General features: G+C 41.8%; 1 protein-coding gene across 2 annotated transcripts in view; it reads left to right on the plus strand.

Annotated features, from left to right (window-relative positions):
* Positions 1-18,292, plus strand: part of DDX31 (DEAD-box helicase 31) — a 171,550-nt gene that overhangs the window by 129,512 nt on the left and 23,746 nt on the right. For both annotated transcript variants that reach the window (XM_082262938.1, XM_082262939.1), the window contains exon 20: positions 11,796-11,976. In XM_082262938.1, coding sequence (XP_082119064.1) covers positions 11,796-11,976 — 181 coding nt within the window. The remainder of the gene's footprint in view (positions 1-11,795; positions 11,977-18,292) is intronic.

Consider the following 18,292-nt stretch of genomic DNA (forward strand, 5'->3'; position numbering starts at 1 on the left):
CTTCATGATTGTGTCCCACTTTTTGTTGATTCTTCACAAAAAATTACAGTTTTATATCTTTATGTTTGAAGCCTGAAATGTGGCAAAAGGTCGCAAAGTTCAAGGGGACCAAATACTTTCGCAAGACACTGTATGTCTCTCAATGGAGTCCAAGGACTATTAAAGAGAGTACACCAATCCTATATCATTAGTCCTTAATCAGGATGACAATGTTATTGCTGACGCATTTCAGGGGTTGCTAAAGTGCCCCTTCATCAGGGTTTTAGAATCTGTATAAGACTGGGAAGTAGGACTCTTGGAAAGGGGTTTTGGAGACTTTTTAGTCTGTGCCATATAAAACTGCAGCAGTAGTCCTACTATTTGGGCAAAAAAAGGATAACTGTTATTTTATTGGATATACAGTTTATAGATGGAATTCTGCATAAGAATTCAAAGAGATTGGGAGAGCAATGTTTTATGTGAGCCTGCTGAGTCGGACTTAAATTGTGAGTAGGAGCTGTAAAGTACAACCAGTGTGTAGCACTGCAAGGCAGGAAGCAGAGTGTGAGTATGTAGTGCACAAATATGTACTTGTAGATTTAAAAACTATACTATAGAAACAAAGTCATTTTTCTCAAAACACTAACGTTTAAATCAAGCTGATGACTTACCCTTATCTAACCTACTAAAAAATGTGAAAGACTGAACGTTCCTTTTTTAAATTCAAACAATTAATTCGTCCGCAAAGCCTTTTCTCTGCCCCACTTTAATATAGTTTTACTTTGTTAGTGGGCTCTGACTTTCTCTGAGTTGATGGCTAAGCCTTCTGTCAGAGATTGGCTCACTGGCTGAAAAACGCACTGTCACTGGAAAAGGGTATGACAGTTGGTGGAGCTTGGGCATGAAGTTACAGGAAGCCAAGTTCCTGTGAGAAAGTGACCCAAATTTACATAGGAACATAGAAAAATCTATTTTGGGCAATAATGGCGCTTTTCCACTGCATGGAACCGAGTGGTTCAGCTCGCTTTTGTGCTTTTCCACTGCATGGTACCGCATGGTACGGTGTAGGAGCAGTTCGGTACGGTACGGCGGCACTTTTCCACTGCATGGAACCGAACGGTAAGGCTCACTAAAACAGTACCACCTCGGTTGTGGTTCCAATAGGGCCGCACCAGTACCATATCCCACAATCCTTTGCATGCAGCCTTGACTGTTTGTCACTACTAGCCACTGATTGGTCAGAGAATTGTTGCTATCCCACCCACTTACTTTAGTACTACTTTAGTGGAAAAGCAAACCGTACCGAACCGTTCCAACACCGTACCATGCGGTACCATGCAGTGGAAAACCAAGCAGGGCCGAGTTGAGCCGAGCCGGTACTTGCAGTGGAAAAGTGCCATAAGTGGGCACCTTGGGTGTCTCCCATAAGGCAGAACTTTTTATAGTGAATAATGGAATACAGGTACACTTAAAAGCTCAGGCCAGACAGGCCTATCTCATGGGGTGTGACTGGCAAGGGTAAATTGGCATTCACTAACAACTGAAGACCAGCCAGGTCCACCTCAGTTCTCACTGTCTCACAAGTTCTTTTGGACTGCAGAGCTGTCAGACAGCAAAGTGATGCTTTTCTCTTACTGCTCTGTTTATAAGTGGCAATCTCCAAAAGCAAGCGAGGTGACAATAAGCTCTCCTTATCCGATTGTAGAAAAGTGAGATCAGGGCAAAGTGCCGGAGGCTTGGACATTTATTGTCATGAAGGACGCTAAAGGTACAATAGCCATTTTACAGTGTTAAAGAATTGTACAACCTACTTTGGATCCATCAGTAGTAAAAACAACAATTCATCTGAAGCATTATCAGGTATTCCTGAAAACTGCTGGAATTAAAACTGGCACTGGAAGGATGAAGGGAGCAATTTTAGAGAAATAATTGCCTCAAAGTCTTTATAAGCCAACCGCTGCTTCCCAAGTCTATTTATTCTGACCGATATAAAAGAAACCTATTTTTCCAACTCTATATTCCCGGATACATCCTTAAATGTATTTTCTTTTTTTTAATATGCAAGCAGTGTAAATATTTCAGTTGGACTTGGGACTTGAAAAGCTGGGTAAATCTTGGAACTAGCTGGACAGAAATGCAAATCCTTCTGCTGAAACAAAATGCACTCCTGTATGTATTCTGTCTGTGTATTTAGCTATTTTCCTAGAATTTTAAGGGACAACTGTACCTCTGGGTTTTTACATGGGAACATTTTGGCTTGTGCTGATCACCAGTTTTTCTTTTAAATCATTTATATTGAAGTTTTCAAAAGAACAGATAAGTACAAAACAGTACAATAATTTTCTTTCTGTCCATCTCAGCATACAATATGGGTTACATAAGATAAGATGTTATCAGACAGTAGCCTTAAACCCATACGTAACCCAGTCAGATAGCCAAGCCATAATTTACATGGATCCGTGACAGGGTATTGACCACTGGGACATGTTCTTCGTAGAACAGGTCCTCCAAAGAAAAAACCCCAATGAGAACAAAACCCGTGTACCTATCTATATCAGTATAAAATGAACATCATTCTATTTGACTCCGTAGGCCTCTTCAAAACCCCTCACCATTTTACAGTGCCTTGCGAAAGTATTCGGCCCCCTTGAACTTTGCAAACTTTTGCCACATTTCAGGCTTCAAACATAAAGATATAAAACTGTAATTTTTTGTGAAGAATCAACAAGTGGGACACAATCATGAAGTGGAACGAAATTTATTGGATATTTCAAACTTTAACAAATAAAAAACTGAAAAATTGGCCATGCAAAATTATTCAGCCCCCTTAAGTTAATACATTGTAGCGCCACCTTTTGCTGCGATTACAGCTGTAAGTCGCTTGGGGTATGTCTCTATCAGTTTTGCACATCGAGAGACTGAAATTTTTGCCCATTCCTCCTTGCAAAACAGCTCGAGCTCAGTGAGGTTGGATGGAGAGCGTTTGTGAACAGCAGTTTTCAGTTCTTTCCACAGATTCTCAATTGGATTCAGGTCTGGACTTTGACTTGGCCATTCTAACACCTGGATATGTTTATTTGTGAACCATTCCATTGTAGATTTTTCTTTATGTTTTGGATCATTGTCTTGTTGGAAGACAAATCTCCGTCCCAATCTCAGGTCTTTTGCAGACTCCATCAGGTTTTCTTCCAGAATAGTCCTGTATTTGGCTCCATCCATCTTCCCATCAATTTTAACCATCTTCCCTGTCCCTGCTGAAGAAAAGCAGGCCAAAACCATGATGCTGCCACCATCAATAGAAATCCTAGCTGCTGTAATTATAAATGAAATCAGGCGTCTCGCATTTCCTGATCACCAGTTTTTTTTTAGTAAAGTTTTCACTTATACCTTTCGCTGCAACTGGCATAAGGATTAGGCTGGCGGCACTGACATGTAAACAAACTCCCGGCTGCTGTATCAGCCAGGAATTTGTTTACTTGTTCAACTGCACCGTCCGCTTTCTTGTGGAACTGATTTGGACAGCTATAAAGTCATCCAGTCGCTTTCACATGTACTGTACTGTAAAGTGACATCCACCCTTTGGCTAAACCCTCCTTCTCAGACTCCTTTACTAATAAAGTATAGGTTAAAGTGACCTTAAAGCGTTTGTAAAAGTAAAGTATAACTAAGGGTAACTTTTTTTTTAGTTTTGGATAGAGTTTTAGATAGATTAAAAGGCTTTATTGCTGTTTGTGCCCCCGTTATTGAGACCCACCCTCTCTATTTGTCCTGTTTACCATTATCATTGAAAGGGAAAGTAATAGAAAATGACAAATTTTCCAATGGGGACACTAATTCTTATGACCTGGGGGTCCCCAAGGAATTTCCTTATTTTGCAGGGATGTCCCCTCACTATTGACTATGGGACAGGAAATGAAGGGGAATCTCCGCAATGGATCACAGATGACGAAAATTAATCTGACAGGGGTCCCTTAATCAATCCAAAATGAAAAAAAAAAAAGTTTTGCCTATAGTTCTACTTTAACTTCTATCCTAATTTTAAACATGTTATACTTTTTTAACAGGAGAAAACTTTAAGGCCTCTTTCACACGGGCGTTCCGTATATCACCCCATCCGTTTGCGGGTGATATACGGATATAATGCATGTCAATGCTTGCCATGGTCATCCGCTGACATCCGATTTGCGTCCTTTCAGTTCTTTTTTTGGAACGGAACAGAACCCTATTTTTCTTCCATTTAAAAAACGGAAAGGACACAAAATCGTGTCGTCCGCTGACATCCGACATCCCATAGACATACATTACGTCCGTATATCATCCGCAAACGGATGGGATGATATGCGGACATACGGACCGGATGACACAAGTGTCACCCGTGTCCGTAAAAAAAAAAAAAAAAAGTGCCGGAGCGGATCGCAATACGGTCCGCTCCGTGTGAAAGAGGCCTTATAAAGGTATTTTAAATTACAAAGTACCCTAAAGTATCAAAAGTAGTGCCACAGTTCAAGTATCATAGATAAGCACAATATAGATATAGAAGCGCAAACTCTGTATAAACCAATCAAAAATATAGTTCAGAGACATAACATCAGGAACAATAAATTGCCAGTGTATACCATTGCAGGACAAAGGTTTTCAAGTTTCATTATGGAAAAGCAGAGGGAGAAGAAGGAGCGAAGAAAAAAAAAAGGGGGCGGGTTGATTTTCAGAGGGAGGGGGTCAAATGTTGACCAGATTTTATCATATTTGCCTGGGCAACCTCTGCTCATATAAGTCAATTGTTATAACACATGTTATACTTACCTGCGCTGTGCAATGGTATTGCACTGAGCAGCCCCAAACCTCCTCTTCTGGGGTCCCCTGCTGGCGCTCTGGGGTCCTCCTCTTCTCTGTTCCACCATAGGAAGCTGCTTCCTATGGGGGTACACCTGCCGGCTCGCTTCAGACCAAGGCTTGTGGGCGTCAATACACACAGCGCAGCTCAGCCCCACCTCCACTCCCTCCTCACAGAATTTGATTGACAGCAGCATGAGCCAATGGGTCCCACTACTGCCTCTGTCCTGTGAATGCAGGCAGAGAGCCAATAAGAAAGGTCTTACCTTTACAACCACTTTAATCACCAAAACAGAAAGTGGTGGGGAATATGTTCAATTTGCCTGAAAACTAACCAGTCCCTACTCCTATCCAAAACTGGTTATCCATTACTTTTTAAATGTAATGTATAGTAGAGCGGGGCTGGGGTGTTATCTCCATATTCTCTTCTCTATTACAAAATATGAATGGTAACCCAGTGAATTCTTCCTTCATCATAAGGGATAAGAAGCTAGAATTTGGTCATATTTCAGGGTAATTTTCACTATATTGTAAGTGTTTTTTGCAAATGATCAGAGATGCTTGGTAAGCGGTGGTTGGCTTATGTAGACTTTGTGGCACTTATTCCAGTGAAATCTCTCCTTTCACCCTTCTTGCAGGCATTTTAATCCAGCTGTATTCCAAAGTAAGGTATATGGAGTGTTTTTATCATTGATGGTTACGGAGTTAGTTACTCTTGTGTCCTTTATGGCGATCCGACCTCTGTAGACCGAGAGTAACCCTAAATGTCCAAGGCTGTAGCACTTTGTTCTAAGCTCTCTCTTCCGCACTCAGATGAAGGGAGCTTATCGTCAGCTCAGGATTAATCTCCCTCTCCCGCTGCTGGTTATTGCCGCTTATGAACAGTAATGAAAGGGAAAAGTGTCATTTTAGAGACTGACAGATGTAAGGTCTCCAGGAATCTCTGAACAGCTGAAAATAGAAGTGGACCAAACTTGGCTGAAGTGGGAAATCATTAAGCAATATAGGAAGCTGCATAGCCTACTGGTCCAATAAGTAACACCACTATGTCTCCTTCTCTTATAGCATATTCCAACATTATTTTTTTCTTTTACTACAAGGGTAACAAATATTTAAACCCCTCCTAATTTTGTTCATTTGCCCACTGACAAAAGAAATAAAAAGTCTATAATTTTATTTGTAGGTTTATTTTAGCAGAGAGAGAGAGACAGAATAACAACAAAAATATTCAGAAAAACACATGTAAAAAAAAAAGTTATAAATTGATTTGCATTTTAATGAGTGAAATAAGTTTTTGATCCCCTATCAATCAACAAGATTTCTGGCTCCCAGGTGTCTTCTATACAGATAACAAGCTGAGAATAGGAGCACTCGCTTAAAGGGATTGCTCCTAATCTCAGCTTGTTACCTGTAGGAAAGACACCTGTCCACAGAAGCAATCAATCAGATTCCAATCTCTCCACCATGGCCTAGACCAAAGAGCTGTCCATGGATGTCAGGGACAAGATTGTAGACCTACACAAGGCTGCAATGGGCTACAAGACCATCGCCAAGCAGCTTGGTGAGAGGATGACAACAGTTGGTGCAAAATGGAAGAAACACAAAATAACGGTCAATCTCCCTCGGTCTGGGGCTCCATGCAAAATCTTACCTAGTGGAGTTTCAATGATCATGAGAATGGTGAGGAATCGGCCCAGAACTACACAGGAGAATCTTGTCAATGATCTCATGGCAGCTGGGACCATAGTCATGCAGAATCATGCAGTCCCCACAAGGTCCCGCTGCTCAAGAAAGCACTTGTACAGTCCTGTCTGAAGTTTGTTAATGAACATCTGAATTATTCAGAGGAGAACTGGGTAAAAGTGTTGTGGGCAGATGAGACCAAAATCGAGCTCTTTGCCATCAACTCAACTCGCCATGTTTGGAGGAGGAAGAATGCTGCCTATAACCCCAAGAATACTGTCCCCACCGTCAAACATCGATGTGGAAACATTATGCTTTTGGGGTGTTTTTCTGCTCAGGGGACAGCACAACTTCACCACGTCAAAGGGACGATGGATGGGGCCATGTACCGTCAAATCTTGGGTGAGAACCTTCTTTCCTCATCAAGGGCATTGAAAATGGGTCGTGGATAGGTATTCCAACATGACAATGACCCTAAACACACGGCCAAGCCAACAAAGGAGCGGCTCAAGATGAGGCGGATTAAGGTCCCGGAGTGACCTAGCTAGTCTCCAGACCTTAATCCCATAAAAAATATGTGGAGGGAGCTGAAGGTTCCAGTTACCAAACGTCAGCCTCAAAACCTTAATGACTTGAAGAGGATCTGCACAGAGTGGGACAAAATCCCTCCTGAAATGTGTCCAAACCCGGTGGCCAACTACAAGAAATGTCTGTCCTCTGTGATTGCCAACAAGGGTTTTGCCACCAAGTACTAAGCCTGGGTTCACACTACTGCGATGCGGGAACCAGTGCATTACTAGTGTGGGTTCCCGCATCGCATCTCCCCCGCACACAGTTCACACTGCCCTCTGCAAATTGCTGCGGGTGTCAATACAAAGAATGACCCCCCCAGATCGGTTTGCAGATCGCAGTGCGAAATGTGAATTCAGACAATTCATTCAAGCGTGGGAAAAAAAGGTTCCCGCAACATTTTTGTGCGAATGGGATGCGAGTTCAGCCATACAAAGTATGGCTGAATTTGCATCGCACAGCCATCGCATGTGATCTGCACAGCAATGCGGTGGGAATCACATGTGATGTTTGTGTTCGCAATAGTATAAACCCAGGCTAAGTCATGTTTTTGCGAAGGGTTCAAATACTTATATCACTTATTAAAATGCAAATCAATTTATAACTTTTGTGAAATGCCTTTTCATGGATTTTTTTGTTGCTATTCTGTCTCTCACTGTTAAAATAAACCCACCATTAAAATTATAGACTGATCATTTCTTTGTCAGTGGGCAAATGTACAAAATCATCAGGGGATCAAATACTTTTTTCCCTCACTGTACTTTGTTCTTGTAGCAAGAAATTACTTTTATTACTCCCTGTGATGTCAATGACAGAATTGGAAAATTCTTGCATGGGCAGCTGTTGGGGGCTCAGCTACTAGAAACACAGGCACGTGCCCATAGCTACATCTCCCAAGAGCCTTTTCCTTACATACCGTGTCAGCAGGCTCTTGATAGTCAAGGCAGCAGCATTGTTTTGCTTGAAAATAAATGAATGTATGCATGTGGAGTGGAGGATAACTGAAGTTCAGTAGTCTAGCCGGTAGGTGGAAAGACACCTTGTTGTCAGCGTAAACAGGATTATATGAGCACACGGGCCATTTCTATACTTTTAACATTTTTAAAGGGATAAAACATTTCTAAAGTGTATCGTGCATGGACTGCAGCGATATAGAATTTCTTTTAAATTTTGTCATAAAACTTTAAAGTGTATCTAAATCCAACACATTTTTTTTTAGCTTTGGATAGAGTGGGAAGAGTTAGTCTCTCTCAGGTTTTTTATTGTTGCCTGTGTCTCCACTAGGGAAATGTATCCCTTCTGTTTGTTCTGGTGTCACCATTGTTACCAGGACATTGTGATGGGAAATCCAATATTTTACAGTTGTCACCATAAAGAAAGTGTGAAAATATTTCAATGGAAACACTTGTGTCGACAGGCCTTTGTTTGATTCAGATGGGATTTGCATTTCCATACATGTTTATAGGAGTGCAAAACCTGAATAAAGCTCTATAGCATTTGAACTGTAGGTCAATGCACCTGTCAATTAATTTAAAATTATCTCAATATAAGCCTCTTAAACTGATGTAATTGACACATGCCCAAAGCCCGATTAAAAAACAGGCCTTTCGAGGGAAAGTCTGACTTTGGACATTTTTTCTCTTACTTCCTGTTGTGTCTCCAGTGAATGAAGTTAGTGAAACCCAACAGTTACCTAATTCAAGTAAAGGTTACCCTATTTTGGTAGCGTCTATTCTTTAAAGGTGACTTCGGACCGCAGAGAACGTTCACCCAATTTGAACATTTACAGTCCAATAGAGGAATGTTCCTATGTCCAGGTCCTGGGTCCTTGCCAACCAAACCTTGCCAAGCAGGGGTGGATTTTGACAGCCATCCACAATTGTTTTTCACAAAGTTAACTGATGTTCTGACACTCCCCCCAGCCTCTGCCATTGACACAAAAATACATATTTGCACATAAATCATTTATTAGGAAGATCTTCAGCACATAAATTATGATTAATGAATGGCTGCCATTGGATCTGTGGGTAGGTTAAGGCCTTCTTTTATTTTTTGTGTCTTCATGTTATATGCCTGTTATTCAACTTTCATTCAGCCCCTCGGAGCTTTATTCTGTGCCTTCTGAAGCTCTTCTGGTGGACTATTTAATGGAGAAGGGTATGTAGGATGGTTGTTTATGAAATAAAATGCGTGGTATAGCTCTGTAGTGGGGGATTGTTCAGTGGAGTGGGGTGTAAAAGAACCCTTTGGAGAAGGATTGGTCAGGGCAGAAGGACATAGTAAAGTTTTATGGTTGAGGTTTGTTTTTTGGAGAAGGTGTGGTATAGCTCTATAGTAGAGGATTGGTAAGTCGAGAAAGAATAGTATAGCTCTATGGTGGAGGGTTGTTTAGTCGAGAATGGCATGGTGTAACTTTATGGTGAACAATTGTTCAATGGAGAAGAAAATGGGAAGATTGTTCAGTGTAGAAGGGAAAGGTATAGTTCTGTGGTGGATTGTTGAGTGGAAAAGGGTGTGGTGAAGTTCTGTGGTGGAGGATTGTTCAATGCAGAGGGGAGTGGTATAGTTCTATGGTGGAGGATTGATCAGTGGAAAAGAGCATGGTATAGCGTTATGTTGAAAGATTAAGTGGAAAAGGGAGTGGTATAGTTCTATGGTGGATTCTTAAGCGAAGAAGAACATAGTACAAGTCTACAGGGAAGGATTGTTCAGTATAGAAGGGTTTGGTACAGCTTTATGGTGAAGGATTGTTCAGTAGAGGATGGTGTAGTATGGCCCTATGACAGAGGATTGTTCAGTATAGAAGGGTTTGGTATAGCTTTATGGTGAAGGATTGTTCAGTAGAGGATGGTGTAGTATGGCCCTATGACAGAGGATTGTTCAGTATAGAAGGGTTTGGTACAGCTTTATGGTGAAGGATTGTTCAGTAGAGGATGGTATAGTATGGCCTTATGGCAGAGGATTGTTCAGTATAGAAGGGTTTGGTATAGCTTTATGGTGAAGGATTGTTCAGTAGAGGATGGTGTAGTATGGCCCTATGACAGAGGATTGTTCAGTATAGAAGGGTTTGGTACAGCTTTATGGTGAAGGACTGTTCAGTAGAGGATGGTATAGTATGGCCTTATGGCAGATGATTGTTCAGTATAGAAGGGTTTGGTACAGCTTTATGGTGAAGGATTGTTCAGTAGAGGATGGTGTAGTATGGCCCTATGACAGAGGATTGTTCAGTATAGAAGGGTTTGGTACAGCTTTATGGTGAAGGATGGTTCAGTAGAGGATGGTGTGGTATGGCCTTATGGCAGAGGATTGTTCAGTATAAAAGGGTTTGGTACAGCTTTATGGTGAAGGATTGTTCAGTAGAGGATGGTGTAGTATGGCCCTATGACAGAGGATTGTTCAGTATAGAAGGGTTTGGTACAGCTTTATGGTGAAGGATTGTTCAGTAGAGGATGGTGTGGTATGGCCTTATGGCAGAGGATTGTTCAGTATAAAAGGGTTTGGTACAGCTTTATGGTGAAGGATTGTTCAGTAGAGGATGGTGTAGTATGGCCCAATGACAGAGGATTGTTCAGTGGAGAAGGGAGTAGTATAGCTCTATGTTGGAAAATTGACCAGTAGGGAATGCAGTGGAAGGATTGTTCAATAGAGAAGGGAGTGATAGCTCTATAGTGGAAGATTTTTCAGTGGAGAAGGGAGTGGTTTACCTCAATGGTGGAGAACTGTTCAGTAGAGAATGGCATTGGTTAGTGGAGAAGGACATGGTAGAGCTGTACTGTGAACTAGAAGGTGAGCCTTGTACAAAGAATGCCCTAGGGATTGGGAACTTCCCAAGCACATTGAAAACAAATTGTAAAAATGTCTGTAATTACGTAGAACAATGCAACATCTATTGATAGCAAAATGTATCTTAAAATTTGAAGATTCTTTTTTTTTTTTTTTTGTGAAAGTACTTGGTTACTGTGACACATACATACATACATACATACATACATAAGTAGTAACACATCAGAATCCATCTTGTATTAGTGTGACTTCAGTAAAATAAATTTGATTGGTTAACATGGTTTTCCACACATAACTCTTCGCTGCTTGTATGGTTTTTCAAAGTGTTACCAAACCCAAGAAAGTAACTGTAGTGCATCTGCACCCCCTCAGTACACACAACCTATAAATGTATTTTATTTATTTTTTTCCATTAAAGTAAAATCGCTATATCCCTTTTCTGATGAGTGGTATTACAGCGGCCACACGATATATAGAACTGTCCGGCCAAGCGCTGAATGTTCCTGTAGCAGGAGATTTCACTGTCCTCTGACATGTCTTCTGACGTTGAGTCTCCCCCAACCCTCTGTCCGGCCAGCGCTGATTAGCGCTGTGCCGATCACATGACCAGTTCCAAAAAAAAACTCAAACATGAAATGTGAAATGTTCTCTCCAGCAATAGAGACCAAACTGAGCATGTGCAGCCTGACTCCACACACTCATTCGGACATGTCCAGGGGAACAGTGCAGGAAGGGGAGGATCTGTGCATACAGGATCAAACAGCCTTTTTTTTTAACAAAATACAGAGAATTAACCCCTTAAGTTCCACAGTGAGTATAACAAGCGTATACAGATTTTACTGTTGTGGGTTTAGTAGCACTTTAAATAAGGCTGGAGATAACACCTTGCAGTTTATTTATGTATTTTGATCATGTCTCAGCATTTAATACCTTTTTTTTCCTCCCAGCACTGCAGTCCTATATTCGTTCTTATGCAACATATCCTAAGAACCTGAAGCACATCTTCCATGTCCGTTCTCTCCACCTTGGCCACGTAGCCAAGAGTTTTGGCCTGAGAGATGCACCACACAAACTCACCAAGCAGCTAGCTGGAAGTTCAAAGAAACACAAAAAAGACCAGCACAAAAGGTGAGAATTAAGCTTTCTGGATGTAACTTGGAAAAGAACTATGCTGTCAATTGCAATCAATTTGTTTTTTTACATTCATTTGCTAAAAAAAAAAAAAAAAATGAAAGGAAGGGAGAATCTGATTGGTTCCTTTGCTCAAAAAAGACATACTTTTTTCCTGGAGGCCAATGGTTATTTTTTGTCAAACGTGACAACATTTTAGGCCTACTCTAGTTAATGCAGGCTTCTCCTATCAGAGATTGCCAAAAGCCTTTTGTGTTTATTAGGCACTCGCATGCATTTCTTGTTATATTCAGAAATCGCTTGACAGCCTTCTAAAAATGCTAGCAAAATAGGCATCGGGCTGTCGAGAAGCATTTCCATTACAGATCTCACCTGGCTTATGCACATGCTTTTAATTCCTGCCCAAGTCAAAGCACAGCAATGGAATGCATTTGTTACATTTCCATGATTATGCAAGCTATTTGCTAAGCATTCCCTTAAAGTACAACTAAAGCCAAAGCTTTTTTTTTTCTAGTTTTTGGATAGCGTGAAGAGGGATTAGAACACCTGTCAGTTTTTTATTGTTATTTTTTTTTAACAATTTGGTCCGCTAAACACATCTGTCATCAAAAACTCTGTGAGTGGTACTAAGGACCTCTTCTAGACAGTAGAAAGTGTCTGATGGTGTCAGCAATATCACTGTCTGGTGATGGTATGAAGAAGTGATTAACCAGAAACACCTAATCTTGATAGTTACATAGTTAGTGAGGTTGAAAAAAGACATCAGTCCATCCAGTTCAACCTATGATGTGAGTGTATTTGCTGTTAACCGTACATTGAATACCCCTGTATGTTGTGGTCTTTTTTTTTTTGAAACTATCAATGCTCCCTGCTGATACAACTGTTTGCGGAAGAGAATTCCACATCCTTACTGCTCTGACAGTAAAGAACCCCTTACGTATTTTAAGGTTTAACCTGCCTTTCCTCTAGTTTTAGTGGGTGGCCACGTGTCTTATTGTATTCCCTTTCTCTGAATTGTTTGTTCCTTATGCTAGGGTCGCCAGTACAGTATTTGATAGTTACATAGTATTTGATAGTTACATAAGTATTTGATAGTTACATAGTATTTGATAGTTACATAGTATTTGATAGTTACATAAGTATTTGATAGTTACATAAGTATTTGATAGTTACATAGTATTTGATAGTTACATAAGTATTTGATAGTTACATAAGTATTTGATAGTTACATAAGTATTTGATAGTTACATAGTATTTGATAGTTACATAGTATTTGATAGTTTCATCTTGTCCATGTATCTCTACCCTTTCAGTCTCTAGAAGCACTATAGCAATACTCTATCCCTCCAGTAGAGGTCCTCGCTACCACCCAGATCCTGGGACTCTAGTACTGAGGTTTTGAAGAGAGTTTATTGAAATACTGTACCAGTCTGTAATTTAAAGGAACCATATGCTACCTGTACATAAAGTGGATGCCAATACCTTTCACTAATAGTAACATAAATGTTCCAACATTGGTGCAAAATGCACAGCAACAAAGTTGTTGTAAACCCTTACATTTACCCAGTGAAGTGAGTGGCCTCAGGTGATCCTCCTACGTAAGTTATACCTGTTTATCTGCAGTCGTCTTTTCTCTACGACCGTGCAAAGTGCAGAATTCATTAAGTCTGTTTGAGCTGTCAGAAAAAAATTGGACAGAGAGCTGAAATTACACACTGCAGAGCTCAGTGAGGAGAGGTCCGAGAGCTGATTGGAGGGAAGGGACGAAACCACCACCCCCCCCCCCCCCCCCCCATGCTCACAGGACAGAAGCTGAGGCTGTCAATCCGCTGGAGGTCCCTCCCCTGTCACCATTTTTCTCTTGGTGTCAGGAAAACTTGTTAGAAGTGATTCATGCTGATAGCAGAGGGATGAAGCAGCAGACAGAAATGACACTTAAGGGCCATACACACTATAAGATTTTCTGAAGACTTTTTCCTTCAGATTTACCTTTTCTATGTAGTGCAAGGGCCTGCCAGATTGCATACAAATTGAAAGTGTTTAGGTTTGACCTCATATTATATGGTTTTGGTAAATCTAAAGGAAAAAGTCTTAAGAAAATCTTATAGTGTGTATGGCCCATTAGTGCTCTGGACTGAGACAACTCCAAACTATAGAGGGAAATGCCTTGTTCAGATTCCATGACTGATATTCATATCCACTTCAACAGCAGGTGCCTGCCTTGTCTTTTCTGCTAGGATTAGTCAGGAAGCCAAAAGCATTGCCTAATATCTTTCCCCAAGGATTGGAATTTTATCTCAATTGTCTTAAGTCCTCACTAGATTTTCAATCATTTACTTATACTGTATTTCTGTCAATTGTATCTGATTCAATTTTTGTAAATTGTATCTGATTCAATTTTAAGCATCTGCCTGCAAATCTGTTAATTTTATCAGTTTCTCTTTTGTAAATCCAAGTTGCAATGTAGGTATATCGACTCATTAAAGCGGTAGTAAACTCAGTCATTGCATATCTGACAATGCAATCAACACCAGTAACATGAAATGTTCAATCAAATATAATGAAAGCAATCAATTATAAGTTTTCCTTACATGTATAATTTCATTTGTTCTGGTCGATGTTTTGTGATGTTGAGCGCCGCCATCCTTGCTGTGGTTTCCGTCTGCTCATCGGTGCGGTATTTCCGCCCACAGTATGTGTATTCTTCGCAAATCCCGCGCATGCGCAGTAGACGCCGAAACCAAGCCTCGTCACATGGGGTAGTGGAGAATTTTTTTCATGGGCGAAGGCCGGAGTCTCAGGTGAGCACGGGGCTGACGTCTAGCAGAGGAAATGACGCAGCCCAGCAATAGACCCTGCATTATTCCGGCAAGATCATTATCTTGCCTGAAAATAAGGGTACACTGAGCATGCGCGGGGGACGTCATTGACCGGAGCGATGTAAATAGAAAGAGAACGGCTGAAGTGATTGGCAAGGTAAAAGGTTAGTAATGTAATACGGACACAGATGATTTATATTATGCAAAGTTGTCAAAATGAGTATACTACCTCTTTAAAGAGATTGTTGAGGAAACTAGTGAAACCAGTTGGTGGATGGCTAGCTGTATACAGCAAACACTGAGGCTGCGATAAGTCTGCTATATGCAGTACTCCATAATTAAAGTTTTTACAACCATAAATTCCATATTTGTGATGGCAGCATTGTTTTTTCACACGACTGTTTCGCTCTAACATTTTCTCTAAAATACGTATCCACATGCCAGCAAAGCAAATATGGCAGCCACTCAGATCAGTTCATAACTAGCAAGGTTCACATGGGTGGGGCAATGCACAGAGCAATACAATAGTTCCCTAGGAGGCTAGGACAATTTACATCTAGTCCACACATAAAGACTGTTTAAAGTATTTCAGCATTTCGGGTTAAAAACTAAGTTTTTTGTTGCAAATACCTGTACAGCCACACTGCCGCGTCAAGGTACCTCAAGAGTGGTTCCCAACTCTACACTATCTGGGCTCTCAAGTTGGGACAGTGAGTAAAAAATTGAGAGCAGGCAAGCCTAGGGGGTAGCCCCTTCATCTTTAAAGGTTCAGCAAGCGCTAAAAGCTCAGAATGGTTTGAAGTAGGGCTGCTTTCTTCATGAAGTGATGAATAGAAGGGGTAGGCACTACTTGAGTGAGTAAAGGAATAAAAGAGCTTTGGGTGGATTGAAATAGTTTGGCAAGGCTCCCTAGTAGTTCAAAGGGCTGGCAGGAGGCAGGACAGTGGCATCATTGTGTGTGACACTGCGAGTCCTTAAAACTGCAGCTATGCACCGATCAGCCCTAACTTTTTGACTACACACCTAATATTTAGTAGGTCCTCCTTTTGCCATCAAAGCAGCCCTGACCCTCAAGGTGTGGACTCCACTAGACCTCTGGAGGTAAGCTGTGGTATCTGGCACCAAGCCATCAATAGCAGATCCTTTAAGCCACAGGTGTCAAACACAAGGCCCGCGGGTCGAATGAGCCCCCCCCAGGCCATTTCATGTGGCCCTTGCACCTCTCCTGCATCTGCAGCACCCCCATTGTCTTTGCCCCCACTTTGTCTCAGTAGTCGACAACAGAGAGGACAAAACTCCTTTGCAAGTTCCAACGCCTCACTGTGCAGCTGCAGAAAGACTCATTGTTGCCCAGTCCACAGCATAGAGGAGGGCAGAACTCCTCCTACAGATCCTGCACCTCTCTGTGCAGCCGAAACGCCACCTTGTCTCTGGACTCAGCATTCAGCAGACTCTGGAAGCTAACTCCAGCCCTCCTCTGGTCATCCTCCAGACCCTGTACTTTCTTCTTCCCAAATCCACCTGAATCTTCTTCCTGGCAGCAGCACAAGGTAAGGAGGTGCATTGTGATGTAAGGAAGGGTGGGTGACTCTTGACTTCTGATAGTGGGGGGCTCTTGATATCTCATGTAAGGGGGTATAGGGTACTCTGGACATCTAATCTTACAGATATAACTGGCCCTTTGAGGGCAACCATAATCCTGATGCGGCCTGCGATGAAATTGAGTTTGACACCCCTGCTTTAATCCCTGTAAGTTGCAAGGTGTGGGGCCTCCATGGATCAGACTTGTTTTCCCAGCACATCCAACAGATGCTCGATTGGATTCAGATCTAGAGAATTTGTAGGCAAAGTCAACACTTCAAACTTGTTGAGTTCCACAAACTATTCTTAAACCATTTTCCACTGCCATCAGGGAATACGTTTCCATGAAGGCATATAGTCAGCAACAATGTTTAGGTAGGTGGTACATAACAACTAATATCCATATGAATAGCAGGACCCAAGTCTTCCCAGCAAAACATTGTCCAAAGCATTACACTACCGCCGCTGGCTGGCCATCTCCCTATACTGCTTCCTGGTGCCTCTTCCACAGGCATATGATGTACACACACAGCCAGCCATCCATATGATGTAAAAGTAAATGGGATTATCAGACCAGGCCACCTTCTTCCATTGCTCTGTAGTCCAGTTCTAATGCTCATGTGCCCATTGTAGGTGCTTTTGGCTGTGGACATGGGTTAGCATGAGCACCCGGACCAGTCTGTGGCTACACAGGCCCATACACAACAAACTGAGATGCCCATTTGGTCTACTTTCAATATATCAACTTCACTTGCTACCTAAAATATCCCTCTGACTTTCAGATGCCATTGTAACAAAATAATCAATGTTGCCTACTCTAACCTGTGATTGGCCATAAAGTTATGGCTGATTGGTGTATAGTACAGCAAGGGTGGGTACATTAGATGACTATGATATTTCATTTAAAAATTGTAGCTGAAAATAATAAACTTGGTGTTTTAGCTGGAGTTTAATTAGCTGGAGTTGCCCTTAAAAGACAGGTGTGTATCCCTAAATCCTTACACGGCCATATGGAAACCAATGTTGGCCCCTCAAGCCATATAACGCAGTGCGCCCGCATATTAGCAGTGGTGTGAGCCATTGTCCAGGCATTCAGTGGGGCCAATCTGTGACTCTTCTTGCAGTCTGCAGAGGCAGATGGATAACTGACTGGGACCCCCCTCTTTCTCATGCGTCTCAGGCCATGACTAGTAGGATTTGTCCTAGCCTTTATCCCGCACATAATAGTGTGATTAGCAGATAAGAAGCACATTACATAGCATGGGGCCGCCTGTGAAGACAGCCAGGCACTGCTCTGTCTGACGGCCAGAGGCGTATCACACGATTAGGCTGCCAAAAGTCGGGGTCTGTGCACCTCTATTCTCTCCGCACAAGGCGAGCTCCTGGGGAGCACGAACGTGTCGCGTTCCAGAGCACAAAAGATCGTTTAAAGACCTTAAGGGATCATTAAGTGATCATTTAAAGAGAATTCAGTCTTAAAAGGCCGACATACAAGTTATCCCTTCCTTGTTCAGTAAAATGCCTGAAACTCAAGCTACCACCGCAGATTTTCCAAAGTGCTGCCCGCCGAGGGCCAGCCATGACCCTTTTTTTAGGACATATATATGAAAGTGATGAGCCTAATGTAAATTTAACTTATCAAAGGGGGTTAAAGTGCATGTAAAGCCAAACCTTGTTTTTTTGTATGTGGAACTGGTAGGCAGTGGTGTATTTTGGTTTTGTGCTGCCCTAGGCAAGACTAAAATTGGGCGCCACCCCCCTTCCTATGTAAATTTGCCCCACTCCTTTTTTTAACGGATGTGACTTCCTCCAAAATTGAAGAACTACAAGTCCCAGCATGAACCCCTGAGATCTCACAAGGGGGGGGTGAGAGTGGGTGGGAGAGAGGGGGGTGGGTGAGGGAGGGAGAGAGA

The sequence above is a fragment of the Pelophylax lessonae genome, assembly GCF_965119305.1.
Source record: "Pelophylax lessonae genome assembly, chromosome: 7".
Taxonomy (NCBI): domain Eukaryota; kingdom Metazoa; phylum Chordata; class Amphibia; order Anura; family Ranidae; genus Pelophylax; species Pelophylax lessonae.